The sequence below is a fragment of the Colletotrichum costaricense genome (genome assembly GCF_030867565.1).
Source record: "Colletotrichum costaricense strain IMI 309622 chromosome Unknown Scaffold_3.1, whole genome shotgun sequence".
NCBI lineage: Eukaryota > Fungi > Ascomycota > Sordariomycetes > Glomerellales > Glomerellaceae > Colletotrichum > Colletotrichum costaricense.
In genome coordinates this window covers 805,144-830,129 of record NW_026848232.1, presented here as the reverse complement: position 1 = coordinate 830,129, position 24,986 = coordinate 805,144, and the positions used below count along the sequence as shown (strand labels likewise).

At 55.0% G+C, this 24,986-nt stretch overlaps 8 protein-coding genes across 8 annotated transcripts; 3 read left to right on the top strand and 5 right to left on the bottom strand.

Annotated features, from left to right (window-relative positions):
• Positions 1–433: 433 nt before the first annotated feature.
• CCOS01_03092 (LisH protein) lies at positions 434–3,564 on the top strand (the record flags this gene model as incomplete). Its single annotated transcript, XM_060451278.1, has 9 exons — positions 434–468; positions 558–579; positions 766–852; positions 1,049–1,143; positions 1,318–1,334; positions 1,413–1,573; positions 1,725–2,987; positions 3,042–3,485; positions 3,538–3,564. 9 exons carry the CDS (start codon positions 434–436, stop codon positions 3,562–3,564), a joined length of 2,151 nt encoding a protein of 716 aa, XP_060317543.1.
• Positions 3,565–4,987: 1,423 nt separating this feature from the next.
• On the top strand, positions 4,988–5,705 carry CCOS01_03091 (uncharacterized protein; the record flags this gene model as incomplete). The annotated part of the gene is made up of 2 exons (XM_060451277.1): positions 4,988–5,437; positions 5,538–5,705. 2 exons carry the CDS (start codon positions 4,988–4,990, stop codon positions 5,703–5,705), a joined length of 618 nt encoding a protein of 205 aa, XP_060317542.1.
• Positions 5,706–6,568: 863 nt separating this feature from the next.
• Positions 6,569–9,074, bottom strand: CCOS01_03090 (disintegrin; the record flags this gene model as incomplete). Its single annotated transcript, XM_060451276.1, has 2 exons — positions 6,569–8,952; positions 9,008–9,074. 2 exons carry the CDS (start codon positions 9,072–9,074, stop codon positions 6,569–6,571), a joined length of 2,451 nt encoding a protein of 816 aa, XP_060317541.1.
• A 368-nt stretch (positions 9,075–9,442) lies between these two features.
• Positions 9,443–9,748, top strand: CCOS01_03089 (uncharacterized protein; the record flags this gene model as incomplete). Its single annotated transcript, XM_060451275.1, has 2 exons — positions 9,443–9,480; positions 9,511–9,748. The coding sequence occupies 2 exons, from the start codon at positions 9,443–9,445 to the stop codon at positions 9,746–9,748; spliced, it is 276 nt and encodes a 91-aa protein (XP_060317540.1).
• Positions 9,749–14,760: 5,012 nt separating this feature from the next.
• CCOS01_03088 (acetate-CoA ligase) lies at positions 14,761–17,613 on the bottom strand (the record flags this gene model as incomplete). Its single annotated transcript, XM_060451274.1, has 7 exons — positions 14,761–14,826; positions 14,880–15,284; positions 15,339–15,599; positions 15,653–16,815; positions 16,899–16,925; positions 17,196–17,219; positions 17,448–17,613. Coding segments are annotated over 7 exons (2,112 nt in total), but the record flags the coding sequence as incomplete, so codon positions are not given.
• Positions 17,614–21,154: 3,541 nt separating this feature from the next.
• CCOS01_03087 (uncharacterized protein) lies at positions 21,155–21,608 on the bottom strand (the record flags this gene model as incomplete). Its single annotated transcript, XM_060451273.1, has 2 exons — positions 21,155–21,424; positions 21,510–21,608. The coding sequence occupies 2 exons, from the start codon at positions 21,606–21,608 to the stop codon at positions 21,155–21,157; spliced, it is 369 nt and encodes a 122-aa protein (XP_060317538.1).
• Positions 21,609–22,400: 792 nt separating this feature from the next.
• CCOS01_03086 (replication factor C subunit 5) lies at positions 22,401–23,564 on the bottom strand (the record flags this gene model as incomplete). Its single annotated transcript, XM_060451272.1, has 3 exons — positions 22,401–22,749; positions 22,802–23,424; positions 23,478–23,564. The coding sequence occupies 3 exons, from the start codon at positions 23,562–23,564 to the stop codon at positions 22,401–22,403; spliced, it is 1,059 nt and encodes a 352-aa protein (XP_060317537.1).
• A 455-nt stretch (positions 23,565–24,019) lies between these two features.
• On the bottom strand, positions 24,020–24,889 carry CCOS01_03085 (ribosomal protein L16p/L10e; the record flags this gene model as incomplete). Its single annotated transcript, XM_060451271.1, has 3 exons — positions 24,020–24,204; positions 24,257–24,398; positions 24,455–24,889. The coding sequence occupies 3 exons, from the start codon at positions 24,887–24,889 to the stop codon at positions 24,020–24,022; spliced, it is 762 nt and encodes a 253-aa protein (XP_060317536.1).
• Between the last annotated feature and the right edge of the window lie 97 nt (positions 24,890–24,986).

The window sequence follows — 24,986 nt, the reverse complement described above, 5'->3', positions numbered from 1 at the left end:
GTCCCTTTCCCTTCTTCCTTTCCTTCTCCCCTACCACCCCCATCTGGCGAGTTCCCTGCTGCTCCTGATCCGACTGCGAGAGGTGTGTGTGCGTATGTGTGTGCAAATGTGTGTGTGTGTGCGTGCGCCGCCTGCAACTGCATCGTCGTGCCGCTGCACCGATGGGGACGGAGGCATACATCGGGTCGTTGGTGGTCGCGGTAGTGTCGAGGGCAACCGTACGGCACCTTGAGCAGAGAAAAGAAAGCTGCTGGTGATCGACGGGACGGCGGTAGGCAGGTAAGTTTATGGGGTGAGTGCATCAGCTAGTGAGTTATGGTATGGATTTGGTAGTGTAGGTATCCGTACTCTACCGTGGTGTATGGTACGTTTGGGTAGTAGTAGCCAGTATGCCACTGCCAGTTCCACGCGCATTTCGGCTTCCATCCGTCAAATGATGCTGCGCAGGTGGCAGCTAAAGACGGGACAGTGAGTGCAAGCAATGCGGAGGCAACGCCGCGAAGCCGCGACGCAGAGAGCGAGGAAAAGCGTATCGTGCTCATCCCGTCATGCCCCAGTCCCAAGTCCCAGATCAAAGATGTACTCCGTACCTTAGTCGCAGTCGCAAAGTGCCAGGCCAGTCAGGTCGCTCCCCTTCTCTCTCTCCTTCTCTTGAATCTTGTCCAGGTGTCTCTCCTCTTCCTCGTCCTCGATCCATTCCATCCATCCTCCTCTTTGCTGCAGTGCTGGCACCCCCGGTCAGTCATAGGCAGTCCCCTACCTTAGTCGCTAGTCCAGTCAGTGCCCGCCATTGAATCCAACTGGGCTGCTGGCGCTAGCGCCACGCCTCACGCCTGGTCTCGCCTAAACAAGGTACGTAGGCTACGTACCGCCAGATTCAGATTCGCCCATCCTTCCATTTCATCCACTCTTGCGGGCTTCCTCAATCTTCAATCTTTCCTCATCTTGAATCGACGACTGCAAAAAATCGCTTCCCCCTCGACCGACGACGCCAGCAAAACGCGCCCACGAAGGCTCTCATCGAGTCCCCCATCGAAATCTCTTAAAGAACCCCCTTTCAATTACGCCGCCCACAGCGGCGCCGAGCGGCATGGTCACCAAGGAGTACCTCGACTCGGACAGAGTCAACTTTCTCGTCTGGAGGTGAGTTCACCCTTTTTGCGTCTCACCCACTCCCGCCCGCCGCACCTCCACGCACAATCGCACCTCACTCATCTCACGCCCTCTGCCTTTGCCCTCTCATGAATCGCTTCTCGACGGATGGCCTCGCGCCCTCATGCTATCGCTGACCTGCTGACTTTGACTCTCCTCTCTCAGGTATCTCTTGGAAGGCAGTACGTGACAACCAACCGTCTGGGTACAGCCAGCGACAGCTGGTGGTGGGCCACGGGCTTCTTTTCTGACGATTGCAGACTACCGAGAGACCGCAGCCAAATTCCAGAAAGAATGGCACATTCAGCAACCTCATCGCCATTTTGACTTCGCAAATCACGTCAAGAGCCACGCTTTGGTGTCCGTCATCAACAAAGGCCTCTGCTACCATGCCCTCGAGAGAGAGCATGCGAAGAAATTGGTAAGGCATTGTGCTCCACTCGGCTGTCCTTCCCCCCTTCCCTTCCGCGTCATAAGCAACCGGTGCACCCCGAGTCGGCGGCGAGACGGACGGGTGGGTGTGTGGAAAATGTGCGAACGCTGGCAAACTAACGTTTTCTCTGCGCGTGCAGGTGCCTTCAGATGCTGCGGCTGCGGCCGAAGCACTGCAGCTGGGGTTGTTTGGGCCATTGATCGCTCAACCGCCTCAAAAAATTGAGGAGGATGAGGACGCAGATGGCGAGGTGGACGACACAGAGATGGAGGTCGAAAACACTCGGAAACGCCAATTTGACAGCCGGCCACAACAGCAGCACATGGTGAATGGCGGCTCACCCAGCAAGCGGCCCAGGCTGAGCAATGGGTATGAGAGCACGAACGGGGCGGATGCGGCCACGGACCCCATGGAGCTAGACAGCCATGGCGACAACAACCATGCCTATCCGTCGCCTCTCGAAGGCGAGCAAGCTCCGACGCCCACCCCGAGAACAGATGGCCCCGAGCAGGGCACGCAAGTCGACAAAGTTGAGGAATTGGCCACGGAGACGACATTTCTACGATTAATGCCCGATGACGGCAACTCCAGCGCCGGTGCCACCAACAACGCTGGCGACGGCGGCGCCCCGACGACTTTGACTACCACTGCTGCAAGCGCAGGCGGCCCTGGAGCTTCGCCCTCGCCAGCCAACGGTGAAAACGCACCCATTCTGTTGCGCTGCGAGTGGAACCCAAAGGACCCATCAATCTTGGCGGCTGCTGGAACCGATGCGCTAGCCCGAATTTGGACCATCTCACGTTCAAGCACAATGACGCCCACTCCAGCTCCCGAACCCGACGGTCACGTGCATGGTGTACATCGCCCGTTTCATAGTCTCATCGACGACGAGACTCCCAAGACAGCCACAGTAGGTCAACTTGCTTGGAATAGTAGGGGAACGGCCATTGCCATCGCCATCGAACATGGCGACAGGGCATCGGTTCACATCTGGGCAAAGGACGGTTCTCATGTCGACAAGTTCGACGTCTCAGACCCTCCCGTGATCAAGCTCCGTTGGAGCCCGAGCGATGCAGCCCTTCTCGCCATTGCGCCCGATAACAGCAACGCAAATGGACCCGGCGGCGCTCTGGTCACTGTCTATCACTCCCTGACGTCCAACACACTGTCCTATTTCCTGCCGAATCACGACTTGCTCAGCTGGCCACTGGATGCTGCGTGGACCAGCGAAACAGAGTTCCTCCTTACCGGCGGAGATGTCATGCTGTCACTAAAGTGCACGGAGACGGCCATCGTGCCGAACAAGAAATTGGAGAGCCGAGAGGACGACACATTTACTCAGGTTGTCTACGACCGGCGATCAAAACTTTCCGCTACCGCGAGCGACAAGGGCATCCTGGATGTAAGTGTCCCGAAACGCCTGTGCCATGAAAGTTCAGCTGACTCAACCTTGTAGCTTTGGGACGAAGATGGTCACCGCCGGTCAATAACGGCCCACTCTGGGGCGATCACGGCGGTACAGTGGCAGCCTCTCCCGGATGATGCCGTCGTGCCGGAAGACGAACGATTGGTCGCATCTGGAGGCGACGATTGCGCCATTATCATCTCCAACGCCAAGGACCCTGAGCCTGGAAAACCAAAGTCTATTCTGACCATGGAATCGCCCATTGTATCGATTGCATTCACACCAGATGGCGCTTTCATCGCCGGAGCCACGGCCGGTCGCATTCTGATCTGGAAGGTTGGCGAGCAGCACACGATGCCAAGGGCGAGCTGGAGCAGATCGCCACATCCCGGATGGCTCAGTCCCAAGGCGAGCTCGGAGCCGGAGGACGAGGATGAGCACTGTCTGTGCTGGGATGCCGACGGACAACGGCTCGCCTATGGAGCTAACAGCAGAGTAAGTCATATCTCAAAACCTCATGGTGCGACCTGATTCTAATCATGCGCAGCTGGCTGTGATCAACTTCCGTCGGTAGACGAAACAGAGATTCGTGCCCTCTGGCACACGCTTAAAGTCGTTCAAAGCATTCCAATGGAGTGTTAGACGTTATAGAGACTCGGTAGTCCAACATCAAACCACCGAGACCTTCCGAGAAAGGGGAAACCATGTTCACCCTCCGAGAGTCTCAACCAAACGATTCTGTGTCGTACATTTACCACTTTCGAATTTTTGCAGTTATCCGGCGTCGCGGCGGTGTTGTTTATCGATGATTTCAGACAGGTCCCCAACAAACGGGGTTGGGGCGGGGAACCGGCTGCCTTCTTGCATACGCATACCTTCCATCTCACATTACAACTGAAGTTTCTGGAAAGGACGACTGGCGTCTGCGTTGGTTTAGATGTCACCGTGGTAGATGATTCGGTCTCTTTCCCCCCTCTGGTTGACTGATTGTTCTCCAACGTACTCGTGTCCCGCCAGCGGAGGAGGGGTACTTACTTTGACACTTGAGGGCTCAGCACGTTGTACACTATGCCTGTATATACCAAACGATATGGAAAAAGGAAACTATGACACTTGACTTCACGCTGGTTTGATTTGTGTGTAATTTTTTGACGATGTCGTGAAGGACTACAGAATACCATTGTGGTTCTAGACCTATCGCGAGGTGATGAAGAGCGACAGCCTATGGTGGGAAGGCTCTATGTCAGAAATTCTACATCACCGTCATTATAGCTTCCAATGCAAAATGTAAGGTATGTGATTTGGCTTCAAAGTTACCTACCTTAGATCACCGACGGCTTGGTTAGACGTGACAAAAATGGCAGCCCGGGCCCCCGCATCGGATCCGGACGGACGACGGAGAGGGGGAGGGAGGGGACAGTGTAAAGGGAACGGGAAACCCCAGCCACACTTTTGCCAGCGCCTCTCCTTCAATGTCGTGCCCCGCACGTGTGATTTCCAACGACGACGTCCCCTCCATTTTTCATCCGTGCGCCGCGTCCGTTTCCCTTCCTCTGATTGCCAAAGAAGGTGCGGAGTCTCAATCCCATTGTCTTCCCGCCCTCGACGACGATTCGAAGAACGCATTGTTTCTTTTTTCGACTTCTTCCCGTGGCGGACTCGACGATCGCGACTGACTGAGGGGGGCGTGCTTTTTTGTCTCACTGAGATCCGACGTGGTTTTTTAGCTCGCGATATCTCGACACTGCTGGACGGATTTATCTTTTTTTTGACGATCGGGTTAACGAGCGAGGCGACTGCGTGTTGAGTGAGGTGAACGAAACGGCGCCAGGCAGGATCAACCTCGCACACACCCGCCGTGCCTAATCGACCTAGCAGCTGAGAGCTCTCACCAACCGACCTTTGCGACCTCTCATCTCTCACTCATCCACATGCAACACGCTAAACCACAACCCGTCAACCACTCTCACAACATACACATCACACACAAGGAAAAAATGTCAGCACCATACTACACCCCCCAACGCCCCTACTTTTCCCCCTCAAACCACCCCTCCGCATCCTCCTCCACCTCCACAACACGCGCCGGCGGCAGCGGCGCATCGGGGGCAACAGGAGCACCCTCCTTCACACCCGCCATGCGCGACCGCCAAGCGCGCGGGAAAGACCCCTACTCGCCGCACGACAGCCCCTCGGACTCGGATCTCGAGTTTGAAGGCGGGGCCGGGGGTTCGCCTTCGAGGGGCGGCGGCGGGGTGGGTAGGTTGGGACACCTCGGTCCCGGGGCGGGACATCACGGCGGCGGTGGCGGTGGGATGTTAGCCGGGGGAGGAGGGGGAGGTGTGGGCGATGGTGATTCGCATGAGGTCAGGAGAAGGAAGCTTTGGGCTGTCGCTGTGCTTGAGGATCCGGAGAAGTTGGCCATGTATGCGTGTAGTCGCGGAGACGTAAGTACCTTTCCCCTTTTCTCCCCCCCCCTTTTTTTTTTCTTTCGATCCGTCTTTCTCATTCCATGTACATCGCGCACCAAACTGACGTCCTTTGCAGAGCATACCCGGCACCCGCCTCCACTTCACCCGCATGCTCTGCGGTTTTGACGAGGAGCCGATGCACCGGCAGCAGTCGGACCACCGCAAGGCGTCGGCGTCGTCGTCTTCGGCGCGGCGGGATCCGAGGCGGCGGAGCGCTGGAGGGGACCGGATGGGTCGTCATTGACATCGGGCCACGGGCTGCATGGCACTTTCCTTTTTACCCTCTGACGGCCTCTGACGTATGACACGACACTCTTGACGCGGTTTGCGGGATTACGGGGTTGGGACCTTGGTTTTGAGATTTGGGGAATGGGGTCTTCTTGAGAGGATTGGTATCTTTACGGGGAAGCAGCTTGCTCCGCCTTGACGTTTAACTCGTGGACGGTCTTGACGCGACCAAACGTGGGGGGACGGGGGAGGAGGGGAACATCCCTCGGCTGTAGTGGACGAGGTTGGCCTCAAATCGAGGCACATGAGGAAGAAGAGAAATAGCACGGCGTAAATGGAGTTACGGAGTCATCATCACGTCCAGCATCCTGAAATACACACTCTCTCTAGTCAGACAAACTGCCAATGGGTCCACATCACGACTGAATACCAGCCAAAAGTTCTCAGTACGTGAAACGTCAATGTGAAAAAGGGATCGTATGTCGGTCTCCCGCTGGTATCCGCACCGGATCAGCCAGCTGACCTTATAGAAGCTATGTAATTCTCTCTCTCTCCCCTCTGCCGTTCTCTAGGTAAGCTAAGGTCAGGCCAGGTTTATCCCTACAAGTAGGTATACAACCCCAGACCTCTCTCTGGTCATCATAATTACACGAAATGGCAATCCCGTCTAGAAGAACAGGTTTGCCGTGGTTCCAATGTGCAATCGTCGAAGCTCCCCCCAAGATGGAATTTGAATCCAAAAGGGGGGCAGTAATAATAGTAAATGAAAACAAGAAAAAAGCACCGCCAACGCCGGGTAATGCAATGGTCTAGAGTAATATCCAACTCGTCCCGTCCTGTATATTCCCTCCTTGAGCTGTCCCAGGTCACACCGCATCTTTAGGCGTACCTGGCGCTTTGAGTCCTGTTCATCTCCCAACCTCCGTTCTGGTAGGGGTCACCGCCATGATAAGGCGGAGGCGCGCCGGGCCGCGTAGCAGCCGGCGGCGGCGGAGGGATGTTAGGGTTACTCCACGCGCCCCCGTAGCTGTTCCACCCGCCATTGTGCGCCATCGCCGGCACGGGCACGGGTTTGAGGCGCTTAGCTCTTTGCCGGCTCCTGCTCCGCCGGCACGCGCCGCAGATGCAGCTAAACAACACAATGAGGACCAGGAGGCCGACGACGATGACGACGGGGATGAAGATGCCCTTGTTGTTTTGGATCCAGTCCATGATCTCGGTGCCGGCGTTGGCGCCCTGGCAGACGCCGTTGGAGCACTTGCCGCCGCCCGTGCACGACGTGCCGTCGAGGAAGTTTTGGTTCATCGTCACGCAGGCGCCGTTGCCGATGCTGGGGACGTTGCAGGAGATCATGCAGTCTGAGCTGCCGCTGTTGCAGGAGGTTACCGATGTGGAATTGGTTCGCGATCCCCAGGCGGTCTTGCACTGCTGATCACGAGAGGTGCACTGTCCAGAGGCGCAGGTGAGGCCCTCGCCAGAGTTACCGCAAGAATCACCGTCAGCCTTGTGCTCGTCGCTGGGACACGTTGATGATGAGCCGCTGCAGGTCTCCTGGGGGTCGCAAGAACCGGTGCTCGTTCTGCACACGGTACCGTTGGAAGCGAACTGGCACTGGCCGTTGCAACAGTCCTCGTTGGCGGGGTCGCAGACTGATCCGGTGGTGAACTTGCACGTCGTGGGGTTGCAGCACCTGTTGCTGCCACAGCCAGAGGTTCCACCGCAGTCGCAGTCCTCGCCAGACTCAACAATGCCGTTACCACATTGGCTTCCGGTGATGGTGTTGACATTTCGGTTGTTCGTCAAGCAAGACGACTTGACCTGGTTACGGAGAAGACCGGAGCAAATGTTACCGATACTGCAAGGAGAGAATGCTCTGATACCGGTGCCGGTCGACGGGTTCATAATGTAAGAACCACCCGCATTACAGGTGCTGGAGCTCAGGGGGCAGCACCGCTGCATGTCGGAATCGCCATTGCTGCAAGTGTCGGAAGTGCAGTCGTGTACGGCACCAAAGGTGTGGCCGACCTCGTGAGCGATAACCTGCCACTCACTTGGCGTTTGAATCACTACGTTGGCTGACGCGACCGTCTCATTGTTACTGCCGCTGCCTGATGTCTGGGCCCCATCGGTGCAGGCCTGTCCCAACCACGCCAGACCAACAGCGGAATCGGTGCCGCAGGTACTCAGGAGCGTCCAGAAGGCGTTGTCATCGTTGGACTTACCACGCCACGCCGAGAAGAGATTGAGACGATCGGTAATGGTGACGCTGTTACTGCATGCGACGTTCCACGGGGCGGTCGAGCTGGCCTGTCCAGGGCAGTTGGCGTCGCTGATTGTGAGATTCTGAATTCCGAGCGAGATGTTGAATGTGCTCTCATACACCTCGGAGGCGGCGTTGATCACGTCGATGATGTTTTGTCTAACAGCCTGCGTCGAGTTGAAAGCAGCGGTGTAAGTGCAATCCGTGGCGACGCCAAGGAGGGCGATCTTGCGCGTCGTCGGGCATCCGTTGGTTTGTCCGATGGTGGAGACGAGGTTGACACCTGCGCCGTTGTTACCGGTGCTGCCGTCAATCTGCCTGCCGAAGATGTTGCGTCCGAAGAGAGAGTTTGATGGCACGGACTGCAGAGGTTCGGTATCCCGCGCGTCAAAGATCTTGTAGTCAGTGTTGAAGTCCAAGCTGTCCGAGTTGCATGAAGACCGGCCGAAAATTTCCCGCTTCTTCTTTAGATCCTCACGGTCGGTCCAGTATTCGATAATATCCGAGTCCCTCCAGACCACCATGTACTCGTCGGGATTCCGACCCTTGCCCGGAGCGTCGGGGTCCTCGCGGTGCTTGCGCGCATGGTAGTTGGTTCCGGTCTGGATTCGGTGGTGGTCGTCGTCGATGCGGAAAGCGCCCTCGAAAATGGGTTCCGCGCCGTCTCGGTGTACCGTGATTCGAGCCCATCCAGCATGCCTCCAGTCGTTGGGGCTTCCCTCGTGGCGTACGAATGCCTTTCCCCTGAATACCCGGTGCTCTAACCTGTCGACAGTTTCTGTGGTGTGGATCTTGCCGTCGTGGCCCATGTAATTCACTTGGAGATTGTTGTGGAGAATGTCATCGTTCGGTTCCAGCGCAAGGCGTATTTCCTGTTGCTTGTCGTGTAGAGAAAAAGTGAGATCGAAGTGCGAAAGGGCGTGGCAGTGTTGTGAAGGGGAGTGGAAAACGGCATCTTCGAGGATGGTGACATAACTCAGCGGGTTGCGCTGTGTCGAGTGTGCTGTTCGCCGTCGTCAGTACGCCTCGCAGTACACCATCACTTTCCAAATACATACTATAAACACTCTGGGGAAGAGCCGCGAGGCCGGCAAAGGCGGCAGCTATGGTCCTGAAGGAAACCATGGTTTGTGGTGGTGTCCCCGCAAACGGGGTGAGGCTCAGAGAGGCCTCTCAGTTGTGGTGTTGCGTAAGCCTCTCGAATAGGGGAGATTGAGAGAGAGGAAGAGGGCCGGTTTGCGATCGTCTTAAACCACTGTTGTGCCCACGTCGCACCGCGTTGTCCCGGGTGGTTTCCAAAAAAGAGCAAATACACACACGAAGACGATGGGATGACGAACGAAAAAGGTAACCAGACGGACAGCAAAGTAATAAAACAAGAATGAACGAATGGAGAGTGGTGGACGGGGAAAAGAAGGTGGAAAGTCCGGGTGCTGGCGGCCGTTCGACGGGTGACGGAAGAGGAGAGAGCGCCAGTGCTCAGGAACTTGCGGATGTGGGATTCCTCGGGGGGCGTGTGGCACACTGCAGAGTGAGAGTGAGGGTGAGAGTCCACTGCAAAGTGCCAAAGAGTGTGCGAGTGTGAGATGAACGGTGGATTGCGCAACACGATCTCTTGGTACGGGGGCGTGGACCAACTGTATTGGAGCTCGGGAGGTGCTGTGGATTCCACAGGCGGGCTGGGCGACGTCTTGGTAACTCTTGGCCTAGTGCTACTCGGCGACGCGGCAGTGGCAACGCCAATGTCCAAGTATCCTCGTGGGGGCTGGGACAATGCACGCTGTGCAAAGTACCCGTAGCGTCCGTAGCGTCCCTGGCAACCAACCCGGTTTTTGTGTCTGTCTGTATGTACGGAGTACCCGTACAGTGGTTTCTCTCGGTTTGTTGTGTTGAGTACGATGCAAGAGAGAGAGAATGGAAATAAACGACAGTCCCAAAAGGGGTGGTTGGGTCGGGTGAGTGAGAATCAAGGTTGCGGGATGGGCTCTATTGTGGCTCTGCACACTCTTTTCTCTCCCCTCTAGACTCCTGACTGGCTGGTGGTGTACCTTTCTCCAGGACCGGGGGAGGAGGAGAAGAAGAAGTCTACTGCGTAGGTACTGTACGTAGTACGCAGTGGAAGGATGTCAGGATGGAGAATGGTTCGGATTTTGTGTCCCTGTTTCACTGTTAGTTGCTGACAACCTTTTGGCAACGGAAGCCGCAAATGCCAATTAATTCTGCGACCCGGTCGATCCCCCATCGACCCCGAGCCCATGGACGCCAACACGGGCGCTACGCTGGACGCTGCGCTTGCTTCGCTCGCTCTCGTGATCCATCCCAGGCACTTGGGCTAGCTTGTCACTGACACCAACACCCCGGATAGGAATTAAACGAGAGGAAAATGGGCCACGAAAGAAAAAAAAGAAGAAAGGCCGAAGAACCCGCCGCCCGTAGCCTGATTCCGGTCCAGCCAGAAAAAAACCACTGACGCAGAAGCCGGCATCGGGGCTTCTGTATACTTCGTAATGTCTGCGCTATAGTTCATCTCATGGCGCTGACCGACATATGCACGCAATGATTCAGGCTCATGCAAATATAGGAAGACTGCAAGAAAGGGGAAAAAAAAAAAAGCTTCGTTCCAACATACCTCTTCGATGCCGACACCAAGTGGGATGCGGGTGCGTGCGTTGCGTTGCGTTCGTAGGCTGTAGCGAGAGGGGAATCCCGGCGTCAAAAGCCAAGATGCTCCTTTCCCGGGGATCTGACACTGTCCTCGTCTGAGCTGAGGCACGAGGAGACCTAGGAGGGCCGTTGGAGTCCAAGTCCCGCGAATACCTGCTCCAACTCCCGTGAATGTAGAGGGGGCCGATGGCCTAGCAAGGCAATGGAGCCGATGAATGGAGAGGGGAAGGACTGGACGTGATGGGATGAGATGGCAGCCCTGGGAAAGACGTATCGGGCTGAGCAATTGGCAGCGTGTCAGCGGTTTCTCTGAGGATTCTCCTGCACATGCACATTCAATGAGTGGTGGTGTGTTGGGTTTCCCTTCCCTCGACAGAGGGGGGTCCCTACTTTACACAGAGCTGTGTAATCGTGGGCTATTCTTAGCCGTGCTGTTATAGACAGAATACGTACCTTTTTCCGACGTTGGTGGTGGTTTTTCCCTTCCAGATTCCCCAAAGGCCCAAACCCTTGGCTCCAAGTTGCGACCTTTTTCCCGTTGTGTGTTTCAGAGCCCAATGGAATGGCACGCTGGGCCAGGTAGACTGCAAAATAGGGCGCTTTCTCGGCCAATGGCAACTGCCTCACCCTTGGGAAAGGGTTTCGTCGAGAAATGATGCCGGCAATAGCAACCCGAGTGAGGGGGGTTCTTCAAGCCTTTATTCAAGTTTGACGTTTTGACGGGGAGCTTAGGAGAAATGTCGAGATCTCTATTGTGTATAGCCTCAAGGACAAAACGCACAATCTGGTCTGATCCGTCCAGTGGTGCATGCATCCACAATGGTTTAAGTATTTTTCTTCTATTCTCCCCGAAATCTTGGAATGTTCTCCGATTCTTTGACGGAATGGAATCTGTGGATCATTCAATTGCGCCGAGATACCACTATCATGCTCATCACTTTTTCTTGGCTTCCTTCTCTGCCACTCTTTACCCAACGGTAAACGCTTTCCCATCTGGCGAGATGGGCCATTTCCTTCAACCTCCCCCCCGCCCGCGCGCGTCGGATGGGACGGTCTTGGTGCTTGGGTTGTGTCCTACTTGCTTGTTGTTCTGCTACTACCAGTCCGGTGTTCCCATTCACCACCGAAAAAACGAGTAAGCTTATTGAAGCTTACGTCTCCCTTCCCCCCTCTCTATACACTGGGTCCCTGACTTTCGGGAGGCTGAGCAGGGCTTGGCTTAGAGTTCTCTGACGGAGCCAACTCTGTCTCTGGGCCCGGGGACTGCGTGGTTCGGGACCGCTAAACCTAATTGGTCTCTCTTTTTCCTGATGTCACTCATCCTTCACTTGGAAGTTTCATTTTGCTGCTTCTTCTTCACAAAGTATCAGCAAGAGAACGCTTCTAATACACCTAGGCACGCACCCGAGACAGCTTGGTTCGGTACGAGTTACCAGGCAGCTCCAATTTCCAGGGTCTCAAGCGAAGTAGTATTGGAAGTTACACATTCAGAAGAAACCCCAGAGTTGATTAAACCTCCCGCGTACAGGGACGGCATGGGAATGGATGACAGAGTTCAGAATCTCAATACTCCCCCTCCCCGCTATCGACCGAACCAATCATCCATCCTCATTTTACACCTTGGCTTTTCACCAGGGAAAAACATCAGACGGCCTAGATTTCTAGAGCAACCATTGGCATCAACACCGCCTTTCCCTAATGTCCATCTCTCTACACAGCCCGCGCTGGTCAGTCAGTCAGTCAGTCAGTCAGTCGAAAAGGTCGGAGTTAAGACTCTGATCCTCCGCCGATACCGTGCAGTACCGCCGCACTCACGCAGCGTGAAGAAAAAAACAAGCACATCCAACTACTTACACTAGCACAACTTACATCTCGGCCCCCCCCCCCCTCATGAGGATTGCGCGTCAGACCCCATCATGTGGTGGCTTTGCTTTCTGCATGCACAAGAAAAAAAAGCCAAACGAAACAAAACAAGTTCTTCTCTCGACCAACCATTTCGTTTCTGAACCCTCTTGCTTGCTGAATAATCGATAGCCATTACCAAAAGTCGGTGGAGATGGATAGTGCCCTTTCACAAGTATCCCAACTGGATCTCTCACCTTACCTTACCTTATCCAAGGAGGCCTCCTCCATGTTATGTTCCCTGTCTTCCGAGAGAATCCAACCTTTTTTTTCCCCACACGCATCAGGGTATCAAATTACCTCCGAGCAGTTCACGGCACCTGAGGCCGCCGCATCTTTGGACGCCAAGTCCACGGGGGGGGACGTCTCGCCTGCTAGGACGGACTCCTCAGGAGTCTAGCCTTGATTTCTTGGCCCGAACAGGTCGATCGTGGCTCTTGGGTTTCCGTCTCCGTCTGATCGTCATCTGATACTTTCTTGGACAGTATGTAGAAGCCAGAACGATGGGGAGTGACGGAAGCTGCCTTCTTCCGGAGTACTCCATCATGATCCATGACCACTACTCCGTGCCACATGAATTGTAATTACAGGTACGCTGCCATGTAGGAAAGAGTTGATGTTGGAGCCAGGGTATATCGTGATTTCTTGACTACTGCTATAGTTTCACTTACACAGTTACTCACGTGATCATTGTCCAGTTGGACAACCTTCGTCTCAGAGAGGGCCCCGAGGGATTCCGTTCGGTGTAAGCGTACACCTAACACTGCTTTCTACTTACATTACTCCATTACTCCCACAGCCACGTGTCTTGCCAAACCTAAGCACCTAGCGGCAGAAGACTAATCGAAAACACAAAATTGACGGTACGGCAGAGTCCCCATTCTCTACTCGGATATAAGAGATACCTTTGATGACATGCCAAGTCCAACCAGTACCGCGTAGGCCCTCAGCCAAGAGGCTACGGATTGGGGAAGGATGGACACAGCAAGGCGCTGTTCGGTCCTGAGAACAATGATGACGACGACATCGGGGTTGCCTCCAATTCGTCTTCCAAGCCATCCGCACATGCACCCACCGACTTCTACCTACACACACCCTTCGTGAATGGGAGAAACGAGCTGGCGACGCACGAGAGTGAGGCTATGCTTCCAAGGCACGTTACGGGGAGGCGCCGGTACCTGTCCCACCAGATTCTCCCGTAGAGACCGAGCCTTTCCTCTCCGCCTACTCCCGCCTCCTTGTTCACCAAAGGAAACCAACAGGCAGACACCATTTTCCGTCTGCAATTGTATCTCGGCCCGGTTCTGCACAGAACGGTGAATGCAGAAACACACTTCGCTTCCCAGCCCCCATCACACAAGAACCCAACCTACAGATGTCGCATGCATAGCAAAACCCGCAAAAACGACATCGTTCCGTCCTGCGAGGCCGCGAGGCCCGCGAATGGTGCCGTTCTAGCGTCACGCATCTCCCGCTGGCCGTGCTCTCTCTCTCTCTCTCTCCCCCCCCCCCCCATCTTGTCTCCGGCCTCGAAACCCACCACCAACTAGCGCGCCCGGACTTTTTCTCCCTCCGGGGGCGGGCGGAGCGCCGAGTCTACTTGTAGAGAGGGGCATCCGAGTGTCAGCAAGCTGCAGATACACACGGACGGACGGACCCGTCTCTGTTCCTTTCTTTTTACTCCCGGGTTCTCAGTGACCGCAGACTGACTCTCCACGGTCTCCATCAACGATCGGGCCGCTGTCGTGACCAATGTTTCTCGGTGTTCAAGAGAGCAGCTGAGTCTCGGTGGCAAAAGGGTAGCTTCGTCAACTACAAATACTGTATCAGCAGGCACACCCTTCCTTGACTTTGATCATACCCTTCAAGCTGACCCGTTGATCGGTGGGAACCATGTATCAAGTTTCAGAATGGGTTTGCCCACTCGTCATCAAGATATCAAGCTAAGTCCGATATCATGCCGGGCCTGTGAGGCATGTGGCGTGGCACGCGATGAATAGGCAGTGTATGTTTCCATGTTTTTTTCCTCTTTGGCATTTGGACTCGAAAATATTTCAAAATATGGTTCGCTATATGGCAAAAAACAAGAAGCAATAACCCTAGAAAAGCTATTCATGGGGGTTTCCAGGCGGGACGGTACATCAAACCGATCGGTTCGTACCTATATCCATCCTCCTCTGTTCATATGGTATCACTCACGTCTCTCCTGTCTCTCCCTCACTCTCCTACCATCGTCGTTCTGCATTTACTTCTTTCTCTTTTCCTCGTGGACAATGTTGATAATCTTTTCAACAATGGAAGGATCCGAAAGCTATTCTTTGCATTAGCACACTTGTATGCATAAAGAGGTGTTTTCAAACTTACAGTCGTAACATCACCAAGCTGATCCTCCTCACCAGCCAAGATCTTGCGGAGAATTCTGCGCATAATCTTGCCGGAGCGGGTCTTGGGCAGATCGGGCACGATGTGAACGGCCTTTGGTGCGGCAAAGGGTCCGATGCTCTTGCGCACCTGCATGATGAACTCCTTGCGCAGCGCGTCCGAGGCCTCGTTGCCGTCCTTGAGGGCGACGAAGGCGTTGACGGCCTGGCCGGTGAGCTCGTCCGCGACGCCGACGACGGCGGCCTCGGCGATGGAGTGGTGCTCGATGAGCGCGGCCTCGATCTCAGCGGTCGACAGGCGGTGGCCAGAGACGTTGACGACGTCGTCGACGCGGCCGCGGATCCAGTAGAAGCCCTCGTGGTCACGGCCGGCACCGTCACCGGTGAACTAGAGTCATTGTCAGCCAGTGTACAACATTGTCAAATAGCAGGCGAGACTCACGTAGTAGCCTGGGTAAACATTCAGGTACGTGTCCATGTAGCGCTTGTGAGCGCCCCAGACGGTGCGGGCCATACTGGGCCATGCCTGCTTGAAGGCCAACACACCCTCGACATCGTTGCCGTGAATCTCTTCGCCGGAAACGGGGTCGATGATGGAGGGCTCGATGCCGAAGAAGGGCAACGAAGCACTACCGGGCTTGGTCGGCGTGACACCGGCCAGGGGAGTGATGACGTTGGAGCCCGTCTCGGTCTGCCAGTACGTCTGCAGTTGTGTTAGTCCTGTTATATCCTCGCGTCAATGCCAGCTTCACTTACGTCTACAATGTGGGCCTCCTCCTTGCCGACAACCTCAAAGTACCACTTCCAGACCTCGGCGGCGATGGGCTCACCGACGGAGCCGAGCACTCTGAGGTGCTTCATGTCGCCCTTGACATGCTGGTCACCGGCCCGCTTGAGTAACCGCAGAGCGGTAGGGGCGACGTAGAACTGGGTGACTTGGTGGTTCGCGATGATATCCCAATATCTCGAGAAGTTGGGGTAGGCGGGTGTGCCCTCGAAGACGACGGTGCTCACACCGAGCAGCAGAGGGGCGTATACGACGTAGGTGTGTCCGGTAATCCAACCGACATCACCACCGCAGAAGTAACGGTCGCCATCGTGGATGTCAAAGACGTACTTGCCCGTGGCGGCGGCACCGACGAGGTAGCCACCAGTAGTGTGCATAACACCCTTGGGCTTACCGGTGGAACCGGAGGTGTAGAGAAGGAAAAGGGGGTCCTCGGAGTTGACCCGCTCAGGGGGGAAGTAAGAAGGCCACTTCTCAACCTCTTCGTGCCACCACCAGTCACGGCCCTTTGTCATGGGCACATCGGCGCCGGTGCGCTTGTAGACGAGGACGTGGGACACATCGGGGCACTGCTTCAAGGCATCGTCGACAATCTTCTTCGTGCCGATCAACTTGCCGCCACGCTTACCCTCATCAGTGGTGATGACGACCTTTGAGTTGCCGTCAATGACACGATCACGGAGAGAGTCGGCGGAGAAACCGGCAAAGACGACGGAGTGGACGGCGCCGATACGGACGCAAGCGAGGAGAGCAATGATGGCCTCAGGAATCATGGGCAGGTAGATGGCAACGGTGTCTCCCTTGCGCACGCCCATCTGCTTCAGAACCCAGGCGGTGCGTGAGACCTCGCGGAGCAGCTCGCCATAGGTGACATTGCGGCCTTCGCCAGGCTCGTCGGCCTCGTAGATGATGGCAACGCGGTTGGGGTCCTTGAAGGCGTGACGGTCGACACAGTTGTAGCAGGCGTTGAGCTGGCCCTCAACAAACCAAGCGCTATCACCACCGGCCAGGGAACCGGAGTAGACGGTCTGGAAATCGCTGAACCAAGACAGGAGCTCGCGGGCTTTGGTGCCCCAGAAGGCCTTTGGGTCGGTGATGGATTCCTTGTACAACTTTTGGTAGTCCTCGAGACCTGCAGCAGGGGAGAGGAAGGGGGAGCTCCGGTCAGCCAATGAAGAGGGGAGGAATTGGGGTAAAGAGGGGAAGATGGCTTACTGCTCAAGTGGGGCTTGCTGGGGTGCTCTGCGGGAAGGAGACAGAATTGTTAGCCCAAAATGTCCAATCAGTAGCTCCGAATTGCGCTGCCCCTCCTTCTTTCTCCCATGGAAAGTACAAAGTACTTGATGGGGATCCATAGGGTTGACCACAGTAACCACAACCCCCTGCAGCCACTATGGGCAATCTCCAGTGCCCCTCACGCGACTTTCGGACGGCAACAGGCCATGGAACTGGGTCTGACTCTTGGGTGTCTGGGTCTGGAATCTGGCTTCTGCAAATCGGCGGCGCACTTACTGTCAAGCATCTTTTGGGGGGGATCTGTTGGGATTCAAAATTAGCCATGGTGATTCTCCCAACAGACATGCAAATGAAACCATTTGGTCGAAGCCAGAGCAGTCAGGCTTTGCGTTGCGCTCGCCCAGAGAACCGTGTAAATGCGGTTGAAGGGGTGAGGACGCAGACGCAGACGTTCGGTGCTGTTTGGCGCGAGGGACCAAAAGTAGACCAGAAATGGAGCTAGGAAATTGGGGTTCTGTTCGGGCTTACGGAAGGTATCAACGAGGTGGGCCTCGGCGACCACGGGGGCCTTTTGTGGCTCTGCGGCATCGGTCATTGTGGCGGCGGGGTGGTTTATGTGTGTGTGCTGCGTGCGTGCGTTTGTGTGTATTGTGTGCTGTTTATGAAGCGATGCGGGGTACTTTGTGCAGGCTTGTAGAGGTTCTGTCGAGCTTCGAGAGATCCGCTGGCGCTGCTAAGCTGTGAGAATCGTGCGACAGTCGTCCGTCTTTGCCGTCCTCGTCGTAAGAGAAGCAGTCCTGCTCGTGCAGTAATGATGGGAGGTCGCGCGCAAGCTGGGGTCGGAACTGGCGCAACTCTCCACAAGTCAAGCGTCGAGTCGCGTGTTGTCCTAGATAGGCGTTGCTGCAAAGCGGGTAGCGGCAGCAGAGAAAACAAGTCGACGTCCCAATGGGTGGTTCCCTTGAATCCTGTCCTCGTTGTGTTTGCTTTATGCGTATGTAATTGAGAGGGGAGATGTCCTAGAAATGTAGGAGTAATCGGAGATGGGTTGTGGAAGTGAAGAGAAGAGGAGGAGTAGGAGGAATTGGGAAAGACGAAGAGGATGTGAGTCGTAATTAAGAAGACCAGCTCTCCAGGTGACCGAGCCGCGAATTGGACGGGGGATAGGATTGCTTTTAATGGACGAATGGGGAGTTGGGACTTGTACTGGGAACGTCTGGTAAACGTGGACTCCCACTCCGGGCACGTCGACCGACAACTTGAGCCGGAGGCGCTGTTCGGGACCTGGGACGGTGCACCGCGTCAAGCTTGAGAGCTAAAAGGAAGCTTCCTTGTAACGACACTAGCCACTCACTCACTCACTCACTCCTCAGTACCGTACTCCGTACCTTGCCTTACCTTACACATACATACCCGTACATACATAGCTTCAGTCGCCAGTCACTACTCAAGTCTCACAGTACTTAAGTCACACTCATACAGCATCTCCGTTAGCCCAAGGTCCCAAATTTGGGCATTGTGCGGCGTGTCAGTGAATACAGCCAGGTCTCCATCTACAAGGAGCCCCATCCACGGTACGGAGCACATTCACGGATCATGGCACACTGCAGCGCAGGCCGATGATGTTATGGAGAAAAGGGACAAGCCATGCGGAAAGGGAAACTCCTTCAGCCCATCCCTTGCCCTCCATTGGTCATCATTTGCCATGGCACCCCGCAATCCCGTCCGCTTCCTGTAGCCTGTAGGCGGGCTGTGGCTGGTCCATCTCCGTACTCTGTACCGCTGTACCGTTACCGCTTGGCCGGGGGTTGAGCTGCGTCTTGCCTTTCCTTTGCCCCGAACCACCTGCGAACCCTCCCCTTCCCTGCAACCCCTCGCGTCCAACCCAGCTCCCAACACCGCGCAGACCTGCATCGTCCAGTCAAAGACGAGACGAATGTACCTTTTGACCCTTCTCCCCAGAGCCCAAGGACGCCAAGCTACCCGTCTCCAAACTCGCCAAAGGAGCCCGCCAGCCCGCCTGCCGTCCGCGCCTGGATGCTCCTGGGCCCGTCGGTTGGTCTTGGTCTGGGGGAGGGGAAGGGTTTCTGCGCTAATGAGAGACAAAAAAGACACAATTGGACCTCGCAACTGTGCCTTGCAAGTACTTTACCAAGTATCCGTAGCTCATCTGAATGCGACGAACTCTGTCCGCCTACCGATTAGATTCTCCCGTCGACCGGCCGAGCAAATTGAGCGCCCAATGACCCTGGTCCTGCTCGTGATCCATGGTAGCCTGTTATTGGGATGACGGTGACGACGTCCAAGAGCCTTCTCATAGTCTTGCGCTCATGTATACAAGTGACGATCCATTCGTTTTCACACCATCAGCGCTAGGGAGCCTGTCTTAAAACGGGGGCATCGCGTGTCAATCAGTGTCGGTACTGAAGTTGTCTCCTGCTCGTGCTCGTAAATAGCCTGTATGGATACCCTGACCGCCTAAAGTCGGCCCTATGATATATATCCATCGATTTACCACTGACCATGTCACTTCATCGAAGCAGGAGATATTGTGAGCCACCGTCTTGGTGGAGCTTTCTTCTTGCACCGCGGCTGTGAGTGTCGACATCTCTCATGGTCTTCTGTCTCGCTTTGTAGCCTGTCTTTTCGTGTCCTGGCCTGAACCCGCCGAGAATGCGCCAGTGGGATAAGTGGCGCCCATCACCCGACTTCTTCGTCCATCATCACCTTGGTTGCTTGAGTGGCCGAACCAGACCGAGGACAACCGGAAGCTCCAAGAATTTGTCAATGCGACAGACTGGTCTCCCGACGCTTTGCTGTCAAATCATTTTGGCGTCAAGCGAACGAGGCACCAAAGCTTGCCCCTCATCTGCCCAGCGTTCCCCGCACTCTTCTTCCCCAGCGGCGTCGAGTTTGCGCCTCATAGGTCTCCTACCTCCTAGGCTGACCGCATTGCGCCGCTATTCAGGAAGCCATGCGGCTGTCGCCCAGCCAAGTGTACGCCAGCCGAGGACGATGGATGCTGATCACGGCGCGCGACCCTTGAGTGCCGTGGTGTTCCGGCCTCCGTGATTGGCCACGACCCCAACGATGACATATTGATGATTGTGTTCTTTGGCTTGGCTCCCGCGACTTCTTGACGACCTTGCAACGACCACATCAATCCAGGTCCTCTCAAAGGCAGTGATGTTGTGCTTCAAACAAATGTATGCCGCTTGTATCGGAGCATCCAACGGGAGGTAACTTCAACAAAGTCGAGAATCGAACGGTCCCAGGGCTCCGCAGGCCCCGCTGTTCCTCGTAGGCATTTCGGGGTCTGGCATTGGGTCGGGATTCAACAAAGTCTCGCAGATTCCGGGGTCGTAATCCACCACACCTGCAGTCGCAATTTGTAACTGTCTTCTTTCTCCTTGCAGATTGTGGGTAATCTCTCAGGCTGCGCACTCGCGCTTGTTGCCGATTGTCCTTCGGAGGAGAGAAAATGCTCCCGAACCCACTGTGATGACTGTCGATGACTACAGTCCTATCATGCGGCATCTCCGACGTCGGCTGCGGTCCACAGAATAACCTACGGAGGCTGCCAAAGTACTCCGTACGTAGTACATTGGTACGAATAGTAGCATCCACTTGGGTGATCTGTTCTCCATGATACTAGAGTTGCATCGGAGCTATCATGGCCGCCGTCGAGGCCGCCGCCAGTTGGGGGAACCAAGTAACCTCCATCTGAAGTTGCAGGCAGCATGAGGAGGTTGGTTGTCGTATTGCTGCAGCATGGCATGGGCCTGTAGGCAAATGGAGGGGCACATCTGTACTAGCACCCTGCAGGCAGAAGAAAACCATTGATAGAAATTGCTGGTGTAGCGAGTGGTGGTGTGCGTGTGTGGTTGGAGGGGTTAAACGGAAGTCCCGCTCGTGCTTGCGCAGGTTCAAGAGAGGAAAAGAGACGCCCATGGATTCCTTGTAGTTGGATGCCATCCTCTGATGTAACACACAACAGGCAGGTGCTGTGTGCTGCCTGTCTTACCTAAGGCACCTGCATCATGTTTTTGTGTACCTGACGCCTGGCGCTGTCTTCTGGAAAAGTGGCTTGCCTCATATCAAGAGCCCTTTCCTCCAAAGAGGATACAAAAATACTGGTTCCTGTCGACTCTGTGAACATGATCGAATTGAAGAGATTCACGTTCCAGCTAGCAAATTTTGTCCAGCACCAAACGTGGCATGATGGCCTTCTGCAGTTAAACACCTCGCCTCCGCGTTTTCCCCCTCAGAACCCTTTCACCCAACCCTGGACTCCCCAGACAGCTCACTGACTTCCCGCATTTTACCCCGTGGGCACCCGGATATCCCATGTCCACCAGTCGAAGTACCTCAGTGAAGTATCGATACACTGGGGCAAGTGCGCGCCCGTGCTTGTGATGCGCTGTTTTAGTCGTGCTGCGTGCTGCCATTCCAGAAGGCCGGGTCCCTTGCCCGTCCTCACATTGACCCCCCCTGCTCCGTTGTTCTTACGCAGTACAGTACTATGCAGCATGTGTGAGACTGATTCCGACCTAACCTTTCCTTGCTCATCCGGGTCAGTCCACCTCCCGCCGTCTCATAGGATGGACGAATGGAAGTAGTCTTGGCATACCCGACACCCGCGGGGGAAGGCTTGGGCAAAACGCCGTCCCGCCGTCGTTGCCGCCGCATCTGTAATTTGTGGCCCGGGAAGGAGGGCTGGAGGGGTCTTCCTTCTTTACGGGAAACCCGGGCGAAGGATCCTTTCACATCTAAACGATTTGTGTGGAGAAGCACAAGGTACTGGTTACCTGTCCGTGTCAAAGAGCGAAGAAAAAATGCTGTTGCTTCAACCTTTGGTCGGGGTTTATTCTGGAAATCGGAGATACTCTCAAACGGGCCATTTAGGATAAATCACCGCGTCCTCCGAGCCTCGTGCGGCAGAATATGGATCTCTGGCATCTCCATATAAGCATGTGGGAATTTCGCCCTTTCTGTTGGGGAACTCCTGATGACAGATTGTTGAGTGCAAGCAAAAAAAGAAGAGGAGCCGTCCTAGCCGCTTGCGTGGTGACCTATCAGATTTACGCAATAGGTTCACTTGCATCTTGCGTGAGGCAGCATCGTCGCCTAAGCACCCAAGATACAGAAACTGACATTCTATCCTCGGTACCCTGGTCGGTCATCCTGACTGGAAGTATGGGCCCTGCCGTGAGGCTTTGCCGATCGATCATAAGTTACCACATGCATGCACTGCGGCTCCGAATGCTCTTGGAGACATTGGACGCTCGACTTACACTCATAAACATCCAATCGGACTGATGGCGAAACACATGAGAGACCCAGCTGGTTGGGAACCGCGAAGTGGACTTGTTTGCATTTTGGCACTGGCCTGGCGTGCCCGATAGTAGTAGAAGAAGTATGTGCCCCCGACATATGCCGCCTTGAACCCCTAAACGCCTCCTTTTGTATTATCCATTTTGCTCACAGCTCCATGCTCATCAAGTACATCTCCATGATCCTCATGAACTTGGCCACAAACGCTTCCAGGTGGAAGATGACCTTTGTGCCCATCCTGATCCGGTGCTCGTAGAATGCCGACCACCTGATCACCTCCGCCTTCAGGGCATCGTCGATCAACGCAATGAGCTTGAAGGTGAGCGTCTTGAGAATCGTGGTTGGCGGGATGCAGTGCGTGAGAAGGTCGTATAGCTTTGCTCGCACTTGGAGAATCCGTGCCGGCGTGTGCTCATCGACAATCTCCCTCGCTATTTGGCTGATGAGTGCCTCCCAGTCTGGCGGCGGGATTGGTGTGCTATCCGTGACTTTCTCACTGTTGGCTTGTTAGTTTCTGATCCTGCAAATGCCGTGCAAAGGTGTCCTACTTTTGTGCGTGGACAGCCTCGTACATGAGCAGAGCTCGTCGCAGATTCCTGCCACTCTCCTGCGCTATCCTCATATGCAGGCCCTTCACCATGGGCCAGTTTTCCTTCTTCGCTGACACTGCCAAAACCTCACAGATTTGTTCGTGGGTTGGTGCAGCTACTCGGACTAGCAATGTTCTCGATCGGATGGGGGCGATGATGTTTGCCGTCGAATTCGCTAGGAGGATCAATCGTAGGTTAGGAGAGTACTTCTCCATCGTGCGACGCAGCGCAGCCTGCGCATCTCTGGTAAGGTGGTCGGCCTCGTTGATGACCACGACCTTGAATCTTTGCTTTGCCGACTGATCGACCTGTTGTGTCTGTGCCACCTCCTTCAGCAGATCCTGAACGACAACTCTGTCGTAGTTTCCGACGTCTGACGGGGTGATCTCGAGGTGGTAGTTTGACGCGACAATGTTGAATTCGAGCTTGCGGTTACTCGACGTCTGGAAAACACGCGCATCGATCTTGATCTTCTCTACACCGGGTCCGTACAGCTCCTTCAGTGTGGCAACAATGCGTGTCTTCTTTCCAGCGCCGGACGGACCGTATACCAATAAATGGGGGAAATCTCCGCTCTGAGCCTGTAAAATGTGTGAGCAGCTGCCTAGGAGAGAGCAGATTTGTAGCTTCCTACCAGAGAGCCAAGACGGTCTGAAAGCTCCTGATGGTATGTCAGAGCATCTAGTGACCTTGGTCTATGTTTATCGACAATGAGCGCCATTTTGGTTGCTGTGATGTGGAAAACGCCGTGTTGAAGACCTGAAGTTGGCTGGCGGAGCGGGCTGCAGAGCGTGGGACTTTCTGGTGATGCGCTCTGAAAGAAGACGCGTTCGCGTTAAGTGGGAAATATCGAGGCGTGGCTGGTGGCATAGGCCCGTGCCCTCAAGCCACACATGACAGCTTTGAGGCATGCACCATTACTTGGCGCATAGTAACGACCCTCGAATTCATCCGACTCTATAAAGACCTATGCGTGCAAAAAACATGTTTCAATAATAATCCCAAGGTAGACTAATGATGGGTGTGAAAGGTATTTCCTTTATTTGTACAGTCGCAATGACATCTCCCCATCTGGTAAGGTCATCTATAGTACAGCCACTCCATGAACTTGAGATTGCGCTGAGCCTATCTCAAAGTTAAGAGCAGTAAATGTTACAATCATTTTCATCCAAAACTTTAGGGCGCTGCAGACGGCGTAGTGGTAGACGCCGCGCTGGTGGGCTTGCTCGTTGCCTCAGCCAGCAAGTCTTCAGGCGCAATCGCCTTTCTTGGTCTCTTCAGATCCTCCAACGTAACACCGTTCTCAAGTTTCGTAATACCAACAACAGGAGCCGCTCCCTTGTGTACAAACTCCCATTGACCTAGCATTAAATCAGTCTTGGCTGTGCTTCACGCGATTGGGAATGTACTCACCGGGCAACTTGTTACCCGCCAGACGGAAGGCATCCTTCGCAACAGCCTCGTGAAGCATTCCTCTGATCTCAAAAACGATCTGATTGACAGCAACACGCGCCGCCCAATGATCGAAAGAACCCTTTCCCTTACCCATACGCATCTAGTCCGGGAATCAGCACTTGACTATCGCCCATAATTCCTCAACATCAGCCTTACCTCGTTACCAGACACATATACACCAACGTTGCAGCACACTCTCTTGTACAGTCGGTACTTTTGACCACGTAATCTCATCTTAATCGTATCTTCAGCGTTCTTGAGCTGCTTGGCGCTGATTCTTCGGTGGTGATCCTTCATTCGGAGACCGTAGTCGCCCCAGATGACAGTCGTGCCCTTGGTCGATCCTCCCGTAGCCACGCGAGGACGTCCTTTCATCATCTTCTTCGTTCGGTCGATCGAGGGTTCGAGCCATGTGCCCTGCGCTGCAGGTGTCGTGGAAAACGGGCGGGCATCGCGGAGGATCTGGGATGCGACCAGCGGCTTCGTCAATTGAGGTCGGATCGCGGCCCTAAGAGGACTGACTGTCGGCGTCGTAGATATTCTGAGGCCTTGGAAGGCGCTGAGAAGCGCCGTAGGAGCGGTGGGCCTCATGTTTGCGACTTGCCGATGAACGTCGTTGATGATGCGATCTCCAAAAAAATGTCCCTAGCTTCACGAGAGCTTAGGTGTGGCTTGGATGGCCTGAGAT